This window comes from Protopterus annectens, chromosome 12.part0 (genome assembly GCF_019279795.1).
Source record: "Protopterus annectens isolate FY-2018-M chromosome 12.part0, PAN1.0, whole genome shotgun sequence".
Lineage (NCBI taxonomy): Eukaryota > Metazoa > Chordata > Ceratodontiformes > Protopteridae > Protopterus > Protopterus annectens.
The window spans coordinates 1,059,239,269-1,059,261,440 of record NC_056746.1 but is presented as its reverse complement, the minus strand read 5'-3'; the positions used below and the strand labels follow the sequence as shown (position 1 = coordinate 1,059,261,440).

Below are 22,172 nucleotides of genomic sequence, written 5' to 3'. Positions count from 1 at the left end.
CTCAGTTTCCTGTACAGCACTTCTTACCCTATTGTAGGATTAATGTTGGGGTCAAAGCTGTCCTCAACAAATCGCCAGACAATACTTGACTTGCCTACACCAGTTTCCTGAAAAAAAAAAAATACTTGGCATGAATTTCAAGTATTTTGCATTTCAATTAAATTAGTTTCAATGAAACATTTCATATTACTCTAAGATGCAAACAAATTATAGGCACATTAAAAATAGAGCTTTCATGCTTGACTCACAGTATCTAAATTTTTCAAGCACGCAACTAAACCATGAAAAATCCAACCCACATCCATTTCCTAAAACTATCTAGCTCGCTACTAGGTCACCCGTAAAATAAGCATTCCACTTTGAAAGCATGGAACTAGAATCAAACTGCAAATGGCTGTCTGCCTGAAATAAGAGTTCTGTGCTGTGGTGATTAGGGATGATACAATCCCAAACTTCCTCCCATGCCATGTTACTTACTAGAACTCAGCTAGAGTGTTCCAAGATAATGCAATAGGACTACTAATTGTTACTTGAAGGTTACCCTTTTCACAGCTGTTAAACCATCTGCTGCAAGTACAGTAGAAAACGCACACCAGTGTCACTGCTCAAAACAGTTGTCATTATTGCAAAAGCAAAACAAAAAAAAAAAAAACTTAAAAAAAATACAACTTAAATATGGGACACCTGTTATAAAAATGATTTCACCTGTGAGCAATTGCTGTGTGTGGCAAGTTAAAGTTATGTACTCACCATAACGTTTCATGTTTGTAGTCCATCTCGCCCTTAATTCTTACATATGGGATCGGAGCCAATTCTCGGCTCCAACTCTGCCTATTTACAAGCTGGAAGTCTTCTAGTTGGCTCGTGGCTAGGTAGGTATCCCATGGTGCACCAGTACAATTCCCAGATCTTGTCTGCCGCCAACTAGGAGAAATAACAAACATACAGAAAGAAGCCAATACTAAAAGGTCTCCATAAAATAACAATATTTTTCTGTCTCCAGGTACTTCCAGGATGGGGGTAGGAGGGTGGGTTCGTAAGAATGAAGGGCGTGACGGACTACAAACATGGAACGTTATGGTGAGTACATAACTTATTTATGTTCTGTAGTCCTATCTCGCCTTCATTCTTGCATATGGGACAGCGTCCCTAGCACCTTATTCTTGGGTGGCTCAATTAAAAATACTCCTGAGTACCGTGGAACCAAAGGATACTCTACTCCTGGAGCTTAAATTCAATTTGTAATGAGTAATAAATATGTGAGGGGTAGACCAAGTTGCTGCTGCACAAATATCAAGTGGGACCCTGGCTTGAATGGCTGCCGAGGTAGACAGATCTCACAGAATGAGCCTCAATTTTAAAAGGGTAAAGGTCAACCCTCAGAGTTGTAAACGTAAGCTATACAGCTAGAAATATAATTTGAGTGTGTTACTTTGGAAAATGGTAAACCTAACCTGGATTCGGAGAAGGATTTGATCAGATTTACTTAGTCCGTTGCAAATAAAAACTTAAATGTCTATGGACATCCAACTGATGGAGACTGTATTCAGCTGCGTTGGAATGATTTGGAAAGAACACCGGGATTTCTATGGATTGATTCAAACTGGCATGGGAACAGACCTTGGGGACAAAGGAAGGATTAGTATGAAGAAACACTCTGTCCTTGTGAAAAATCAGATAATGGGGTTTTACAGACAATGCTTGTAACTGACACCTATCTGGCTGACGTGATAGCCACCAGAAACAAAGTCTTCCAAGACAGGAATTTCAAAGGGAATGAATGAAAAGGCTCAAAGGGCAGAGAAGTCAATTTGGATAACACAAAATTTAAATCCCATGAAGTAAAAGGTTCTTGAATGGGGGGTCTTAAAGTGGCACCTTTAAGGAAAGTTTTGCACAGCCTATGTGACATCAGATTAGAATCTTGAAAGCCTAGCTAAAATTTTAAATCGCTGCTAATTGAACTCGGATAGTGGCAGCTGCAGATCCCTGGTGGAAAAGCTCAGACAGGAATTCCAAAACCACTGAAATGGAGGCGGTGTAAGGGTAAACATTCATTTTCTCTGACCAGATAGAGAAGCTCCTCCATTTACACGAATATAGTCTCCTAGTGAAAGGCTTATGAGAAGACGTAAGGATACGAGTCACATAGGGTGAGAAGTCGTGAAGCCTGACTAGGGATGGAACTGGAGCAGCCACGCTGTCAAACTGTGCGTGTGTGTAAGGATGGGTGAAGCGAGCCTGACATGCGAGTCAATAGATCTGGAACTGGGTCCAGAATCCAAGGATAGCCTAGGAGAAGAGGCCCGAGAAAGTGGAACCAAACCTGACAATGCCAGTAAGAAGAAATGAGGATCAGTTTACTTGCCAGCCAGCCATTTTGCTTTCTGAATAACCTTGGGTATGAGAGGAAAGGGAGGAAAAGCATAAAAAGGAGACCCAGGGGCCAAGCGTTAACAAGTGCGTCACTCGGTGACTCTCCCAAAGGGGGGGGGGGTGAGGGAGAAGTAGCTGCTACTTTTGGCATTGATTGGGCTGGCAAAGAGATCGCAGCAAGGCTGTCCCCATCTAAGGAAAATCTGTTCTATTTCCTGTTTCAGAGACCACCCGTGAGGCACCAGGATTGCCCAGCTGAGTTCATCTGCCAACACGCTGGTTGGATGTGTGTTGCCACCAGAAAAATGTTGGGAAGATACCGCCCATTTCCAAACTCGAATGGCCTCTTGACAAAAGTGGGTAAAATCTGATTCAGCCCTGTTTGTTGATACACCATACTACCAACATGTTGTTGGATTGTATTGCAACAGTCCCCAGAAACAGAAGGTCATGAAGTGCTTGCAACGCCAGGAGCACTGCCCTCCTGTCTAGAACATTCATATGCAGGTGAGCCTCTTGATCTTGCCATGTGCCTTGGACAGTCCTGCCTAGATAATGCCCCCCCAACCCTGTGAGGCATCCGTGATCGTAGTGGCAATGGGTTGGTGAGAAACAAATGAAGTGCCTGTCCTCAACTGATTGGGTAAGTCCATCAAATGAGGTCCTTCTTGCAAAATGTCACCAGCATGTGTTGAGATAATGGTAGGTGCTGAAAGGACCATTGGGACAAGAGCCACTGAAGAATCCTCATGCGTAGTCTGGCTAGTGGCACTAGGAATATGATGAAGCCATGGTCCCTAGAAGCTACAGAATAGTCTTGGCTTTGACCTTTCGCAAGGGGAGAGGACGCTGAATTTTAAGAACCAGATTCTGCGCCCTTTCTACAGGAATACGAGCCAACATGTCTGTGTCCATCTCTGCACCTATAAAAGTTAGATTGAGAGGGCAATAAGGTAGATTTTTCCCAATTTATAGAAATTCCCAGCTGGGCACAAAGCTGAATGGTAGCATCCATGCTCTGAAGTAGATGCCTGGTGGGGGCGGTCAAGAGCCAGTCGTCCAGATACGGAAACACCTGGAATCCTCGACGTCTCAGGTGAGCTGTCACTACCGCCATACACTTGGTGAACACCCTGGGGGCTGTGGTGAGACCAAAGGGCAGAGCACGAAACTGGTAATGACTGGCTCCCAGCCAAAAGCGTAGATGACTCCTCGATGCCCTGTCCATTTTTATGTGGTAGTAGGCGTCCGAGATCTATTGAGTACATTCAATTGTCTTTCCCTAATAACAGGAGTACAGACTGCAGTGTCACCATCCGGAACTGGTCCTTCTTTACTGATTCATTCAATCTGCTGATGTCCAAGATGGGCATCCCGTCCCCTATACGTTTTGGTACTAAAAAGAATCTGGAGTAAGTTCTGGATCCTATGTGGTCTACTGGGACGGCTTGGATGACTTTTTAACAGCAACTTGTTGACCTCCACAGTTGCCTGATCCCTGTGATTGGGTGGAACATCTGGGATCCTCTTGGGAACAAAAAGTGGAAGAGAAAAGGGTATGACATAACCTCTGGTAATTCTTTGTATCCAGAAGGCAGCTTAAGCATCACTCAAGACAAGTGGGTACGAAGAAATACAACCCCCTGTCAGCCCCAGAGGAACACAGTCTGGTCCCACATCAGGAGCACTGGTAAGGCCAGCCCCGAAAGGAATCGTGACCTCCCTGGTTTTGCGGGTCCCCGTCCCTGCCTCTAGGGCAACATCTACCATTTCTTCCTCTGCCTCTGAAGGAGGAGTCACCCTGTGCATCCTGGAAAAACCTCTGGGACTTCTTGAACCACATTTTACCACTCCTCTGTTCTAGAGGGTACAGTAAAAAGTACAGTTGTGTACCTACCATAAATGTAGATGTTAGAGTGCATTCACTGTTGCAGTCATTACACTTGGGTTATCCTGCTGGCAGGAAACCCGCAGTCAGCCCAAGTTCAAAAGTCTTGGTCTGGCGTCGGTTGCCGTCGCCTCTTCCCTGATGTCAGTGCGCCAGGGGTATAAAAGCTGCAACCAACGCCATTTTATTCAGTTTTTCTCGCCCCAGATGTCAGGTGCCCCCAGATAGGAAGGCTGGAAAGATAAAATTATGCCAAAAAACATGCACATATTACTATAAACATTTCCTTCATCAACAAGCAAATACACCACATAGATTGTATAGAGTTGAGAAGTACAGAAAAGTCCCAGCAATGAAGAGGGATGGTGGGTGGGTAACCTGGACTGCAACAATGAATACACTCAAACATCTACAGTTATGGTAGGTACACAACTGTACTATGTTCATCGTGTTTCACTGTTGCAGTCATTACACTTGGGTAGTATCCCAAAGCTGAGGATGGGCGGCTGGGTCTAAATTAGATTTGGAGAGGCTAACAGGCCCTGCAGAACTGCAGTGGCAAAGCCTGCTCTGGATTTAGAGTAGAGAGTAAGTGGTAGTGCTTGGTGAAAGTGTGCACTAAGCTCCAGGTTGCAGCTTCTAAAATGTCTTTGGTTGGTACTCCGAGAAAAGTTGTTGAAGTGGCTGCTGCTCTGGTAGAATGAGGCCTAATGCCCTTAGGCACTGATTTGCCATGTTGTGCACAACAGAAGCGGATGCAGTGGCCTATCCATTTTGAAATTGGATGCTTTGTAATAGGCTTTCCTTGTGATCCTGCAGCATAGGCTACAAACAGTTGCTCAGTTTTTCTGAAAGCTTTTGTTTTGTCCAAGTAGAATCGTAGCTATCTGTGTATATCCAAAGAGTGCAGAAGTCTCTCCCCTTTATTCTGGGGATTTGGGTAGAAAGTTGGTAAATGGATGGTTTGGTTCAAGGCCACATTGGAGACCACTTTTGGCATGAATGTTGGGTTTGTCCTAAGAGAAACCCTGTCCTGATGAAAAATGATGAAAGGTTCCACAGCCATTAATGCCTGTAACTCTGAGACTATTCTTGCTGAAGTTATTTCTAGGAGCAGAGCAGTTTTCCATGATAAAAATTTTAGATCAGCTGTGCTGGATGGTTCAAAAGGAGGCAGCGCGAGTTTTTCTAGAACAAAATTCAGATCCCAAGTTAGTACTGGTGCTCTCCTTGGGGGTCTTATATTTTTTGCCCCTCTGAGGTACTGTCGTAGTAGAGGATGTGAAAAAATAGCAGGTTCCGTATTGTAATGAGCTGAAATGGCAGAGCCATGGATTTTAATTGATGAGAAAGATAGGCCTTTGTCCAGCATCTCAGTTAGGTATTGTAAAATCTGATGTATATTAGGGACAAGTGGTTCGAGCCCTTGTGCCTGGTTCCAAGCACAGAATCTCTTCCATTTTTTCTGCATAAGATTTCCTAGCGCTGGGTCTCCTGGCTTCTAAAAGGACATAACAGCTTTAGAGAGAGGTGCAGTGGCTATCTGCCATGCTGCCAGATTTAAGGTTCTGAGTTGACTGTGCAAAATCGGTTTTGTTGTGTCAGAAGATGAGGAATTTGAGGTAGAGGCCAAGCTGAGCCTTGAGACAAACTCTTTAGGATTGGGTACCAGTGCTGGCGTGGCCAGTCTGGGGCAAACAGGATCATTCTTGGCCTTTCTTGTCTGACTTTTATGAGTACCTTGGTAAGGAGAGGCATGGGAGGAAGGCATAGACTGTCAGGCCTTTCCAGCTGAATGATAGAGCATCCACTTTCCATGCTTGAGAGGGATGAGTTCTTGCGCAAAACTTCGTTATTTGGTAATTGTGAGGGGAGGCAAAAAGATCTATGTCTGGGCGACCCCATTTCCTCGTTATCATGCTGAACACCTGTGGATTTAGTTTCCATTTGTGAGGATCCATGACATTTCTGCTTAGTTCATCTGCTAGTGTATTTTTTGTTCCCGGCAGGAATTGTGCCTGCAGATGTACTTGATAGGTCAGTGCTGTGTTCCACAAAGTCATGGCTTGCCTGCATAGGGGGTAGGAATGTCTGCCCCCTTGCTTGTTTATGTACCACATAACTGTGGTATTGTCAGTCTTTATTAATAGTTGTCCTGGATGTAGTAGGTCCTTGAAAGCTGTCAGGGCATTCTGTACAGCTAGCATCTCTTTTTGATTGATGCGAAGAAGCATTTGTTCCTTGGGCAATGTGCCTGGCTGTGGGTAAAGTGAAAATCAGTCCCTTGTTGTGGTGACAGGCCTGGGCCCACCATCAAAACTCCTGTTGTAGGCAGGGAATTTTGTCTCCAGGCTGTGACAATGTTGAGTCCAAACACTTTTTAGATACCAATGTAGGTCCTTCATATGCAGTTTTGCATATGGAATTAGTAGAATGCAGGATGCCATAAAGCCCAAGGCCTGCAGAATTTTTCTTGCAGGGAGCTGGGTTTTTGTAGCCATCATTTGAAAGTAATGAGTCAGTTGCCTTTGTCTGGCGTGAGATAAGCCATCTGGGCAGTTGTATTTAAGCTTGCACCCAGGAATATTATCTCTAGAGAGGGCACTAGTTTTGATTTCTTTTACTGTGTACCCTAGGCCAATTAGCAATCTTTTTACAAATGCCAGATGCTTTATAACAATGTCCTTGCTCTCTGCTTGAATAAGGCAGTCATCCAAGTAGGGACATATTTGAATTCTTTTCTGTCTGCAAAATGCAATTACTGGTGCCAGGCATTTTGTGAAGACCCTGGGCGCAGTAGATAAGCCAAAGGGCAGTGCAGAGAATTGGTAATGCATTGAGCCTGCTATGAATACGAGTTATCTTCAGCAAGATTGTCCGATTGGGACATGCAGGTATGCCTCCTTGAGGTCCAAAGTAACTAGCCAAGCCTTCTTGCCCAGCATGGGTAGAAGTTGATGTAGTGTTAACATTTTGAATTTTGGAACATCCAGGAAAGTATTTAGGATTGACAGGTCCAGTATTTGTCTCCAGGCTTTGTCCTTTCTGGGTACTAAGAAAGGTCTCGAATAAAATCGATGTCCCTGTTCTTGCTGTGGGACTTTTTGAATAGCTCCCATGTCCATAAGAGCAACAATCTTTTTGTGCCTCTGTCCATTGGTTTTGTGGCAGGTCTGGGATACCTTTTGGTTTTGGAAGCGTGTGGAAGTGGAGCCTGTAACCCTGAGAAATAATATTCAGCACCCATTGGTCCTGGGTGATCATGTGCCAGTTTTTTTGAGAAAAGTGCTAGCTTTTCCCCTAGGGGTGCTGTCAAAAGGTAAGTACTTGGCATTTGCAGAGGGAAGTCATTGGGACTGTTTCCTACAAGGTTGTGATTTGTCTTCCCCTCCTTTGGGGGGCTGAAGCATCCCACTGTTTAGGTCTGTAGGAGCCTTGGGGCTGAGATCTGCCTCTTGGGCGTCTGTAAATGCCTCTGTGGCCTGACACTGGAAAGGACCAATTTTTTGAAGGCCAGTTTCTGCTAAATCTATGTGGTTGAACCTGTAAGAAATATTTCACTGTATACATTGACTTTGCTTTATCCTCCATTTTCTTTAACACCTCTTCTGCCTCAACACCCTCTTCTGCCTCAACACCCTCTTCTGCCTCAACACCAAACAAAGTATCATGCTGTAATGGAGCATCCAATAATTTTACTTTAACATGGTCAGGTAAACTTTGTTCTTTCAACCAAGCATGCCTTCGAACAACAGAGCCTGTAACTGCAGCTCTACAAGAAGCCTCTAATGAATCAAAACCACATTGCACAGTATGCTTTCCCACTTGTTCAACTACATGCAATAAATCCTGCATTTCCTGTCAGGACCTTCTGTATTTGAAACCATTTTCTGTTTAAACAATGGCATGAGGTACTGTTGATATTTAAGCATGTGAAACTGGCAGTTTAAAGCTCTTACAGCTAAAGTAGCAGAAGTGTAAACTTTTTTCCCCCATCTGTCCAGAGCTCTGGAATCCCTATTGGAGGGGACAGGAATTTTTAGCAGTGGAAGCCTTAACCCATTTTGGACCCTCAGAAATTGTTTCTGGGTCTGCAGCGGGGTGTCTGCAGCGGGGTTTTTGTAAAGAAATTTATGAGAGTCAGGAAACCTGTAGTACCTGTCTGGCGTGACTGGTGCAGAGGGTAAAGAATCAGGAGACAGACTGGATTCAGAAAAAACATCATCAACAATTATCAAGTACAGGGGGGATAGCCAGGGGCCTGTGCTGAGGCAATAAAAGGAAGTCTCTGAGCCTTTTCTTGAATTCTGAATAATCCTGGCTCTCCCAATAGAAATGCTCCCTCAGGGTGTGCAGGGTTTCCACAAAAGAATAATCCTCAGGCGGAGAGGCTGAAGGTATGGACTCTTCTGCATTACAGTCCTCATAGGGAGGGAGAGAATATCCCTAATCAGAAGAGGAATCTGAGGAAATGGAAACCCGGTCAGAGGAATCATAATCAGTGTCTTGCCTAGGCCTTTTGGCAGGAGGGGGATGGGAACCCCCGATTAAAGTAATTAGGTCTTCGGCCATTTTAAGAATCTGTTTCTTGGGCATGGATGACTGTTCTGGAGAATGCTGTACTTGTTTCCTTGTCTTTAATGGTGTTTTGACTTTGCCTTTGCTGCTGTAGTGGGCTTAATTGTAAGCTGTGAAGGTCTGAAAACACCTCAGAAGCTGATACCTGCTCAGCGGCTCCGGACCCATCTGAGGGTATAGTTTCCGTAGACCCAATACCTTGAGTTTCCACAGGCCTTGGTGTCTCCATGTGGCTGTCAGTTACAGCCTGTGGCTCTGAGGTAGCGGGTGTCAGGGGCTGCGAAAGCGCCTCACTGAGCACCGGTGACTGGCCTAGAAGAGGCTTAGTCGTTGGTTTTGGACCTCAGATGCCTGTCCTTTTGTCTCTGCGTTTTTTATAAATTCCGGACATCTGTTGTTCCGACGGCATTATGTAATTAAACCTTTAGCCAAAATAATGTAAAGCAAAATCAAAACGACATTTAATAGTGCGTTTATTGAATCTAGCACAAAACCGACAACTAGTAACATCGTGGTCAGGGCCTAGGCAAGGAATACAGTAAGAGTGAAAGTCCTTATGACGTATTTGCTTCCCACAAGAAATACGATTATTAACTTTTACTGACATCGGTCTGGAGCAAGAAAAAAAAAAGTTTCCCCAACGGGGTACTTGGCTTTACTGAAGACTTCGGTTCTGAAATTCAATTTTGAAAATCTCAGTTGTCACCGACCGGCACTTGTGAACGGTTTATGCTTCGGGCACCGCGCGGCAAGACAGACTGAAGAAAATGACGTCTGTTGCAGCTTTTATACCCCTGGCGCACCGACGTCAGGGAAGAGACAACAGCAACCGACGCCGGACCAAGACTTTGGAACTCGGGCCGACTACCAGCAGGATAACCCAAGTGTAATGACTGAAACAGTGAAACAAAATGAACATGTATATATATATATATATATATATATATATATATATATGTATACACACACACACACACACACACACACACACACACACACACACACACACACACAAAGGAGAAAAGGGAGAACTAGGTCCCCTAACTGAAATGGTCCTTGCCCTACAGAAGTCCTCTAACTTAAACGGGCCTAGCCTGGGCAGGAAAAAGGAACGGAAAACTAGGTCTAACTAAAACAGACCTAGGGGGGAATAGAATAAAAAAGACTAGTCACACACTCAAAACAGGAAAAAAGTGAAAATTTTAGAATTTACTAAACAAGGTGAACAGAATCTCATTCCGTTAGCAACACTAATAAATTTAGCAAGAGGAAATCCGCAAAAAACTAAGACTTATGACTATTAACACACACAGCCTGAGCGCAAAAGACATCTACAATTACTAATGTCCAATTATTAACAAGTAAACCTGGCACACAGGATACCAAGTACTATAAAGCCAAAGGGCCAAATGTACTAAAGGAAATTGAACACGAACGGCTCACTAATAAACACTAACTATTCTAACTTGCAAACTACATTAACTATGAGCGCAAAAGGTGCCTTCAATTAACTATACAATGTTGTATAACACTATTAAGGAGAATAATCCAAAAATTTTGAAAAGACTTTGAATAAAGTGAAAAACTTAGCCAGAGCCAAGGAGAAGCACAACCAAACTCATTGACGCGGCAAACGAGATCTGGGGATTGTACTCGTGCACCATGGGATACCTACCTAGCCACGAGCCAACTAGAATGTCTTCCAGCTTGTAAATAGGCAGAGTCGTAACAGAGAATCGGCTCTGATCCCATATGTAAGAATGAAGGCGAGATAGGACTACAGATCATCAAATGTTACCAGCTTGTAATCTTTAAGCAGTGCCATTTTGCAGAAGTCTTTTCAGCAGACTTAAGAACCATTCTGTATTTCCATTAGCATCTTCTTGTGTCTGAGCTGGATGCATGCACAAGCACAAAGTACAGTTGTGTACCTACCATAAATGTAGATGTTAGAGTGCATTCATTGTTGCAGTCATTACAATTGGGTTATCCTGCTGGCAAGCTACCCGCAGTTGGCCAGAGTTCCAAAGTCTAGGTCCGGTGTCTGTTGCTGTCGCCTCCTCCCTGACGTCAGTGCGCCAGAGGTATAAAAGAGGCAGCCGACGCCATTTTCTTCAGTTGGTCTTGCCCCAGATGTCAGGTGCCCCTAAAATGGTAGGCTAAAATTCTGCCAATAAGCATGCATGCGCCAAAAACAACTTTTCCATCATCTACAAGCATATACACCACAGAGGTTGTACAGAATAGAGAAGTACAGATAAGTCCCAGCATAGGAAAAGGGGGATGGTGGGAGGGTATCCTGGATTGCAACAGTGAATACACGCAAACATCTACATCTTTGGTAGGTACACAACTGTACTATGTTCATCATGTTTCACTGCTGCAGTCATTACAATTGGGTTGAATCCCAAAGCCAAGGTTGGGAGGCTGGTGCTAAATAGGATTAGGAGAGGCTATCAGGCCCTGCAGAACTGCAGTGGCAAAGCCTGCCCTGGATTTAGAGTAGAGAGGTAAGTGATAGTGCTTTGTAAAAGGTATGCACTGAACTCCAAGTTGCAGCCTCTAAGATGTCTTTGGTTGGTACTCCTCTGAAGCAGGCTGCTGAAGTGGCTGCTGCTCTGGTTGAATGTGGCCTAATGTCCTTAGGCACTGATTTGCCACGCTATGAATAGCAGAAATGAATGCAGTGGCCTATCCACTTTGAAATAGTCTGCTTTGAGATGGGCTTTCCTTGTGATCCTGCAGCATATGCCACTAGAAGTTGTTCAGTCTTTCTGAAAGCTTTGGTTCTGTCCAAGTAGAAGCGTAGCTGCCTGTGAATGTCCAAAGAATGCAGAATTCTCTCACCCTTATTCTGTGGGTTTGGATAAAAAGGTAGGCTGGCTCAAACGGAGGCAGTGTGAGTTTTTCCAAGACATAGTTGAGGTCCCAAGCAGGTATTGGTTCTCTCCTTGGAGGTCTTATGTTTTTGGCCTCTCTGAGGTACTGCCGTAGTAATGGATGAAAAAAATAGGTGGTTCTGTATTGTAATGAGCTGAAATGGCAGAGGCATGAATTTTAATTGATGAAAAGGAAAGGCCTTTATCAAGCATCTCCGTTAAGTATTGCAAATTCTGAGGAATATTTGGAACAATCGTGTCAACATCTTGTGCCCGCTTCCAAGCACAGAAGCTCTTCCATTTTTCTGCATAAGATTTTCTGGTGCTAGGCCTCCTGGCCTCCAAAATAACACCCATTACTGCTTTAGAGAGAGGTGCGTCTTGAATGGCTACATTATCCGCCATGCTGCCAGGTTTAAGGTCCTGAGTTGGCTGTGCAGTATCAGACTGTCTTGTTGGGTCAATAACTGAGGAATTTGAGGCAAGGGCCAAGCTGGGCATTGAGACAAGCTCTTTAGGATTGGGTGCCAGTCTGGGGCAATCAGTATCATTTTTGGTTTCTCTTGTCTGACCTTGAGGAGTACCTTGGGGAGAAGAGGCAGAGTAGGAAAGGCATATAATATACTGTTAGGTTTTTCCAGCTGAAAGATAGAGCATCCACTTTCCATGCTTGCTTGTGGCAAGTCCTTGTGCAGAATCTCTGTAGTTGGTAGTTGTGATGGGAGGCAAATAGGTCTTTGTCCGGGCATCCCCAGTTCCTCGTTATCATGCTGAAGACTTGTTGATCCAATTTCCACTCGTGGGGATCCATTAGGTTTCTGCTTAGTTCGTCTGCCAGAGTATTTTTTCCTTCCTGGCAGGAATTGTGCTTGCAGATGTACCTGGTAAGTCAATGCTGTGTCCCACAATTTCATGGCTAGCCTGCAGCGGAGGTAGGAATGTGTGCCTCCTTGCTTATGTACCACATGACTGTTGTATTGTCAGTCTTGATCAGTAGTTGTCCTGGATGAAGTAGATCCTTGAAGGCCTTCAGGGCATTCTGAACAGCTAGCATCTCTTTTTGATTGATACGTAGATGCATCTGACTTGTGGACCATGTGCCCTGAATACATCTTCCTGCCAGACGGGCCCCCCCCCAGGCATAATCTGATGCATCTGTTGTCAATGTCTGCCTGGTTGTGGGTAAGGTGAATGGTTGTCCCGTGTTGTGGTGACAGGCTTTTGCCCACCATCAAAACTCTTGTTGCAGGCAGGGAATGAGGATAATTATTGTTTCCAGGCTGTTGCAATGTTGAGTCCAAACACTTTTTAGATACCATTGTAGTTTCCTCATATGCAGTCTGGCATATGGAATTAGCAGAATGCAGGATGCCATGAAGCCCAAAGCCTACAGAATTTTTCTTGCAGATAACTTGGTCTTTGTTGCCAACATTTTGAAATAAGTAGTCAGTTATCTGTGTTTGTCTGGCGTGAGATAAGCCATCTGGGCAGTTGTATTTAAGCTTGCACCCAGGAATATTATCTCTTGACAGGGTACGAGTTTTGATTTCTTTTAGTTTACTGTGTACCCTAGACCTGTTAGTAATCTTTTTACAAACGCCAGATGCTGTAGTAGAATGTCCTTGTTCTCTGCTTGAATAAGGCAGTCGTCCAAGTAAGGATATACTTGTATTCCTCTGTCTGCAGATTGCAATTACTGGTGCCAGGCATTTTGTGAAGACCCTGGGCGCAGTAGATAAGCCAAAGGGCAGTGCAGAGAATTGGTATTGCATTGAGCCAGCTATAAATCTGAGGTATCTTCTGCATGATTGTCTGATTGGGACATGCAGGTATGCCTCTTTCAGGTCTAAAGTCACAAGCCAAGCCTTGTTGCCAAACATGGGCAGAAGCTGCTGCAGAGTTAACATTTTGAATTTTGGAATATCCAGGAATGTGTTTAGGATAGACAGGTCCAGTATTGGTCTCCAGGCGTGGTCTTTTCTGGGCACCAAGAATAGCCTAGAGTAGAATCCTAGTCCCTGCTCTTCCTGTGGTACTAGCTGAATGGCTCTCATGTCCATGAGGGATGAAACTTGTTTTTGTGCCTCTGCCCATTGATTGCATGGCAGGTCTGACATACAGTTTGGCCTTGGCAGGGTGTGAAAGTCTATATCTGCCTCTTTGTGGCCTGTCTGACACTGGAAATGACCAATTCTTTGTAGGCCAATTCCTGCTAAATCTGGGAGGCTGTACCTGCAAGAAATCCTTGACTGTTTGCATAGATTTAGCTTTGCCCTCCATTTTCTTCAACACCTCTTCTGCTTTAACACCAAACAAGGTATCATGCTGTAATGGAGCATCTAATAGTTTTGCTTTAACATGATCAGGCAGATTCTGTTCTTTTAACCAAGCATGCCTCCAAATGACAGAACCTGTAACAGCGGCCCTGCAGGAGGCCTCTAGAGAATCAAAACCACACTGCAAAGTATGCTTTCCCACTTGTTCAGCTGCATGCAATAAATCCTGCTTTTCTTTGTTTTCTGCACAGTCTGAATTTGTCAACATTTTTGTGACATAAGATATTGCTGATATTTAAGCATATGAAACTGGCAATTTAAAGCTCTTACAGCCAAGGTAGCAGAAGTAAAAATCTTTTACACCCATCTGCCCAGGGCCCTTGAATCCCTATCAGAGGGGATAGGGTTTTTTGCAGTGGAAGCCTTGACCCCTTTGGGACCCTGAGAGATAGTTTCTGGGTCAGCAGCAGCAGAGTTTTTATAAAGAAAATTATGTGAATCAGGAACACTGTAGTATCTGTCTGGCTTAACAGGAGCTGGTGGTAGGAGACAGACCGGAGTCTGAAAATACATCATCTACAATGTCTAAAACAAGAGGGATAGCAAGGGGCCTATGCTGAAGTAATAAAAGGAAGTCTCTGCGCCTCTTCTTGAATTCTGAGTAATCTTGGCTCTCCCAGTGGAAATGCTCCCTCATAGTATGCAGGGTCTCCCCCAAAAGAATAATCCTCAGGAGGAGAGGCTGAAGGGATAGATTCTTCAGCATCAGAATCCTCATAGGGACGAAGAGAAAATTCCTGTTCAGAAGAGGAATCGGAGGAAATGGAAACCTGATCTGAAGATTCATATTCTAATCTCTTGCCTAGGCCTGTTATCAGGAGGGGGATGGGAATCTCTGATCAAAGTAATTAGGTCTTCGGCCATTTTATACATCTGTTTTTTAGGCATGGTGGCCTGTCCAGGAGAATGCTGTACTTGTTTCTTTGTCTTTAGAGCTGCTTTAGTTTTTGCCTTTTAAACTAAAGTTGTTTTCACATGTAACTGTGTAGGCCTGAAAACACCCCTCAGAAGCCGGTGCCTGCTCAGCGGCACTGGACCCATCTGGGGGAATAGTTTCAGAGTGTCCAATACCTTGAGTTTCCAGCGGCCTAGTCAGCTCCACGTGGGAATCGGAATCAGCCTGTGGCTCTGACGTAGCTGGCGTCAGGGGCTGCAAAAGCGCCTCATTGAGAACCGGCGACAGGCCTAGCGGAAGCCTAGTCGGTTTTGGACCTCTGATGCCAGTCCTTTTCTCTTTCCGGTTTTTATAAATTCCGGTAGTTGGCTGTTCCGACAGCATTATATAATTGAATCTTCTGCCAAATTAATGAAATGCAAAATCGTTCCGACACTTAGTGCGTTGGTTAAATCTAGCACAACACCGACAACTAGCGACGTCGTGGTCAGGGCCTAGGCAAGGAATACAGTAAGAATGAAAATCCTTATGAGGTATTTGCTTCCCACAAGAAATAATTAACTTTTTCTGACATCGGTCTGGAGCAAGAAAAATGTTTCCCCAATGGGGTACTTAGCTTTAATGAAGACTTCGGATCTGAAATTCAAATTTGAAAATCTCAGGAGTCTGCCGACCAGCACTTGCAAACTGCTTTTGCTTCAGGCACCGCGCGGCAAGAAAGACTGAAGAAAATGGTGTCGGCTGCATCTTTTATACCCCCTGGCGCACTGACGTCAGGGAAGAGGCAACAGCAACCAATGCCAGACCTAGACTTTAGAACTCGGGCCGACTGCGGGTAGCCTGCCAGCAGGATAACCCAATTGTAATGACTGCAACAGTGAAACACTGTGAACATCTAGTTTTCTTGGGGTACTTACCAGTGGTTTCAAAGTGCTGTTATAACCACCCCAAATTCATTTCTTACTTGTTTATCAACAGGGTATGCTCACTGAACACAATGGTCTTTCTTTTCAGGGGCAACTGTGAATAACTGTATGGTTTAACAGACTGAGGAGTTGCACAGCTTTCAAGTGGAAATCGATGAAGTCAACCATTTTAGAAATAGTTGGAGTCATCCAAATGAGATATTGCTGCAAATTCTGGGTGACTTGCAGCACTTGGGCTTCAGATTTCTCAATAGTTATTACTGGTACTTTTGGTTTTCTTTTGTTTCATTCACCATGCAGCAGCAGTATTATGTCTACAGGAGGTAGTAGGAGCAAGTTTCACGCTCTCTTGTACTATAGGAAAGGGGCCTTAATAAAACATTGAATTACTTGACCAGTGCCACTTTTCTAAACAGCTTCACAAGAGTTTCAAGAATTTTGCCTTAGTTGCACATATCAGTCCAGCCTGGGTGCTAAATGCACTGAGCAACTTGGGCTTACTCAACAAAAAAACAAACAAGTCTCAACTTCCAACAACTGTAATTTTTCTCCTGCCTATCTTTAGATCCACACCCACTTTAAAATCTATAAGCAATGTACACAGAGGTTAGTAACACAAAAATCTCCTCTACCAAAAGCATTTGAAATCCTAAAGTTAGTGTATGAACTACTTCACTGACAACATGTTGCTACAGAAACGAAAGGACTGTTACCTGTGAAAACTGTAAATACTTGACGGGAGGCAAGCCCAGCACTGTCTTACCCCAATCTGTACAACCATCCACATAATACAAACTACGTAGTCTTATATGGATGCCAATAAAAAAAAAAAAAAAAATTACCAAAGACTCCCAGAACTCCTAAGGCTAAGCATCAACCTAAATCCACAGTTACCCCCTGCGCATAACCAAACATCAACAGCTTGTATCAAACATACAGTTTGCTCTGACACTATACAGACAATAACAGAGGTCGCTTAACTAGTATGAGAAGGCCTTAAAGCTGCAAAACTAAGTTAGCTCATTTGGCAAAGTCCTGGTTATGAACAGCTCCACAGTTATTCACACAGATACTCTACTCACCAGGCTGAGCAAATAAAGGAGAACAGCTGCCTAGCTGCCTCCCAAGTGCCAGATGTCTGACACCACTACAACCCTCAAGTCCCTTCAACCCAGGTACAGACATGAACTGATCCCTGTGTACATGGGACTGAATGACTATGCGTAACTCACTGGATCATACAAATAGGGATATGACAGCTGTCTAAGAAAACATCTGAAAAGGAAGTGAAACCTATTACTGAACAGTATCCTACCACCAACATAAACAAAAGGATAACACGGTTTATTGGCTTAAACTAATGATGTCACTCCAGGTGGATCCAACATAAACCAGCCAGAGATTAAACTGTTGACAACCAAACTGCTTTGCTTGGAATGGTCGGCATCTCACTCCTTATGACCAAGGTATATTGACAGACTTTCTCCCACACTGTCTTTTTTTAGGCAAGGTCAATCTTCTCAAATTATCCACTTAAGACGGCAACAATCCAAATTATATAAAGTAGCAATACTTACTGCTGGAAACCCAAACAAAGACTGCACTTCCATACAGACATTCCTAACCCTTGAAAATATTGACACAGGTCTACGTGCTGAAACAGCTTTTCAACAGTGAATGCACCCCCCCAATGCATGGTTTCATTGTCTACCATTCCTTGACTCTATGTCAAAATGGATTTTGTAAAATATGTGGGGCATAGAGATGATCTTACAAAACAATTTCATCTCCAGACTTGTAATGCTGGACAATAATCTAGAACTCCCCACATTCTTTTTATGATAAACAAAAGTCAGTACCACATTAGTAGCCAACTATAGTATCCCCTCTGTGACACTAGCAGACCATGAGATATATTTTCAAGTGGACATCCCTCACTGTATAGCCTAACATTACCCTCTTGGACTACTTCAAATATTCCTCCATTAAATGAGGAACATACACCACCTCCACCACACAAGTAATTCCTGGATTTAATTTTTGCCAAATCCTTGGACCTGCTGGTCTTAATCTCAACAAGGGATTCTCAACAAATACAGCCTTCCCTTAGTGCTCAACATCCACAGTTAATGTCATCACTAGTCAAATCTGAAGTTAGTGCACCAATATTTATCCTAGGTGTGAGACTAGAGTTAACCTGAAGCCCCCCTGTCTTCAGGAGACTACTTTAAGGTAAATCTATTCCAGCTAACAGAAGACCCGATTAAATTCTTACATCTGCCTCATCTACATGACCCTGCTTCCAATGATGCAATTTTCATGGATAAATTATATGCCCACCTCAAAGCTAGCACTGACGCCACAGACCCCACAGAACACAAGTACACTGCCAAATTTAACAATACCATTTGGTGGAATCCTAGTATGAACAAAATAAACAACAGGAGATCCTCCTATCCTGTAAAAGCAAAGTTAACAACCATCGGTTAAGGAATACTCAGAATGATCAACAAAGAAGTTAGAAAAACATCAAATCCTCAAAGATAAAGTACAAACTGAAAATCAACACCCATTCTAAAGATGGCTAAAGAATGTTTTATGGTTACGGTAGGAACCTCAGAAGAAGAAATAACAAGCAATATTCTGAGTTAATGTAACTTCTTCAGCGGATCACCTGTCTGCTCATGATTGGCAGTGGAGTTTTACAGTGTTGAGTTGCCAGCCTGGCACCCAACCTTCCACAGAAGGCACACACATGCACACACTCATGCCTAGGTCCAATTTTGAGTGTCCAATCAATCTACAGCACGTCTTTGGGACGTGGGAGGAAACCTGAGCACCCGGAGAAATCCCATGCGACCACAGGGAGGACATGCAGACTCCGCACAGAAGGCACCCCAGCAGAGGATCAAACCGGAGAACCCCTTGCTGTGAGGTGCCAACGCTAATCGCTGCACCACCACGGCCGCCCTAATTCTGAGTTAATGTAACTGCACAAGTAAATTTATCATAACAGTAGATGTTCTGTTAGATCATTGCTGCTGTAGCCTAAGCAATCTGGCTTTTATCACCTCCTCGACTGCAAGAAAACTTGACAAGGAGTCTTTATATGTCAGGCTAACTCTGATTTTGCATCAGCCACAAATGTGTCACTCTGCTGTGGGCAGAAATAGTTCCTTGGACCACTTAAATTTTACTCCTGTCCCTATGGTGTAGCACCTACAGCCACCAACAACCAGAGCCCCTTGAATTACCAGTAAGAGTAACCCAGGGGTAGGCATGCATTTATATGTTACCATTGTCCATAAAAAATAAGGAAACCAATCTTAGGGTGAATTTATGGTTCCCCATCCCCTCATCCAGATAACTTCTGAATACAGTAAGAGATAGCACTTGCTTTACAGGAAGAGAAAACCATTCCAGAGAAGTGGCATTCTCTGCAAGTCGTATCTATTACTCCAGCATGTTCTACTGAAGTTGTAGGAGAGAGACATTTCAAGTGGGAGTTTCTGCCACTGTTGGGAATTGTGGATGTGTAGTAGATCTGAAACGATGCTGTAGGTGCTGACTCTCCAAGTAAAAGTAGAGATCACCCCTCAGTGGCCTGCAAGATACAGAAATTAGGGAAGAGGGACAAGGTTGATCAGTGTAGCTTGATTTTCTTACTAAGAAACCATTGGGTTTGCTTGAGTTGTGTTAGGTGTTTGGACAGGTACACACCAAAGGAAACATTCTAATGAGCACAGACAGCAGTGGAATGATTCACACCCCCTTGACTTGGATGCAGTACCCTTACTAATAAGCTACGCAGTGAAAGAGCTTCCCAACAACAGTGGCTACATGGTGATCTAATTACAACTCCTTGTTCACATGGTTTCCATGTCCCTTGTTATTGGGTCAGTTTTCAGGGTTGTGCTGTCGATGTGATAAGGATGAAATTCCCTGCAACTAACGGATACAGTTATACATTTTTTGACGTCAAGTTTTAGCCAGTGGCTTTGATACCAGCTATTTGTTTGGGAAAGGCCTTCCTGAAGGCTCTTGGTATCCTTTTGGAGAGTTTATGAGGACACCAACTTAAAAGTCATCCGCAGACTTTGTAAATCTTAATGCCTTTAAAATTAACTTTGACCTACAGGAAGATGATGCCAAAAAGGTCTGAGACCAAGGTCTGAACCCTGAGGTTCGCCACTAGCGGCAGGTCATTTAAAGGAGGTAGATTTACTCACCCTAAATTTCCTATAATTTGTGAGCCAGTTTGCTATACAAAGAGTTACACAAGGATTTACATTTAGCTGGATGAGTTTCTTAATCATGTCTGACTGGGTGATGGTACTGAATGCCTTTGTGAGACCTAGATATTCATTGTGTATAGAGATTTTCTCTTACCCAGTGCTTCAATAACTTTTTGAAAAAGTTGCCCAAAAGTAGGAAGGACCTGCCCTTGACAAAACCGAACTGGCTAGACTAGAGAGTCTGCAAGCTGCTTATTCCCTTACTTATTAATTCTATAATGACCCTTTTCCACAGCATTAGGAGTGGAGGCTGGTGAAGTTAACAGGCCTACAGTTGCCAGGATCAGTTTATGTCCCACAGAGGGAGGACTATTGCAGTCCTCCACATATCCTGTGTTGAAGAAAATATGCAGGAGGATATTTGACAGGTCCTGTTTCAGGTTGATCAGTAGGCATCCTTGTATGATGTCAGGCCCCACAGAAAGCAATATTCTTGGTCCTGGATAGGATTTAAACACTTGCTCCTGGGAGATTGGGGGGTGAAGTATGTGCTAAATGTATCCGCTGGTAGAACTGCTACGTCTTCAGGATTAGGAGTATGTGGTATTTACTTACATACAGTACTAAGAATTATTTCTGGGGTTTCTAACACAGTTAAAGACCAACGTTTTTTTAGATTTCCTCAGGGACCAAAGTTTCCTCAAGTTTGGCAACCGTGCTTTTGGCATATGGAGCCTTTTCCTTTTACTGTAGAGCCTATTTATATATTTGCATTCCACTACAGGCGTTATTTTTAAAATTTGGTTTTATATTTTATTGCAGAAAGGGAAGATGCCTCTATGCAGTTATTTATATGGGCAAAGAATTTAGTAGTGAAGGATTCGGATTTGTAGGGAGGTCATCAGGGTGGAAGAGAACGCTGAATTTTGCCAAGTCATCAGTTTTAGTAGACAAGCTTAAGCATAATCTCAGAATACGGAGTTACTAAAGGATGACTCTGTCTTCGGTACTACAGTGAATAAGATTTATGGCCAGATTTGACTAGGGTGGATACTGCAATTGGTAGAGAACAGGTGGTGTCCCGTACTGGTGAGAAACAAGTCCATGACTTTCTCTCCTAATAGGGGTGATGAGTAGCTGGTCCATTGAAGTTGCACTCATGAAGTCCAGAAATCTACAGCCATACGTGTTGGGAGATGTACAAGTTTCCCAGTTGATGGAGGGGTAGTTTAAATTCCCTAAGAGAATGCTGTTTGGCTGAATGCTTACGAGTTCCAAACTAGTCAAGCAGGAGGTATGGGCTAAGAGGGACAGAAGGCATCCTATAGTTAGCTACAATGTCATACTGGGTTTTGTTAATGGTAAGTTGAACATGAAGGAGTTCCAAGTCATTATTCTGCCTAACAAGTCTAGAGGTGAAATTTTGTTTTACGAATATACAGACCCCGCACCACCTTTAGTGCCTTCATCTAGTGTGATGGTGGGTCTGAAGATCTGGTAGGCACAGAAATCCTGCACTGATTGAAGAATCTGAAATTCACCCTATCAGATCTTCATGACAATGGCTAGATCATTTCTTCTAGCGTCTGAAGTACCTGTAAGGATTGTATTTTATTTTTGTTGTTAAGGCTCCAAGTGTTCAGCTGCAGTAACAAAAAAATCAGGTAACATGAAGGTAAGTTGGAACCCTTTGAAGGCTAACGTCGCCTAAAAAAAAGCATTACGGTGTTGGATAAGGTTTGTAGCAACATACAAAAGCCTTGGGGGTGGGTAGTCAGGTGTAGGCCATCCCTGGTAAAGCAGTTGGGAGTTTAGATGACTGTCTACCATATCCTCCCAGGCAGATTCATATCAGACCCATTTTGAATATCACCAGAAATAGCTTGTCTATTTTTTGATCATATTGTGGTATCATTCTAGCTGAAGACAAGATGCTGCTCAGGGCTAGGTTCACATCTGCCATGGACACATTTCTGAGAGCTCCTTCAGGTCTCTCTTCATATAGTTCAGAGACACGTCTCATGTCATTTACTCTCATGTGTACCAAGACTGTGGCATA

At 43.6% G+C, this 22,172-nt stretch overlaps 1 protein-coding gene across 1 annotated transcript in view; it reads right to left on the bottom strand.

Moving 5' to 3' along the window:
* RAB22A (RAB22A, member RAS oncogene family) overlaps positions 1–22,172 on the bottom strand; it is a 596,809-nt gene that overhangs the window by 491,887 nt on the left and 82,750 nt on the right. Inside the window, exon 2 of the mRNA XM_044090072.1 lies at positions 28–107. Coding sequence (XP_043946007.1) covers positions 28–107 — 80 coding nt within the window. The remainder of the gene's footprint in view (positions 1–27; positions 108–22,172) is intronic.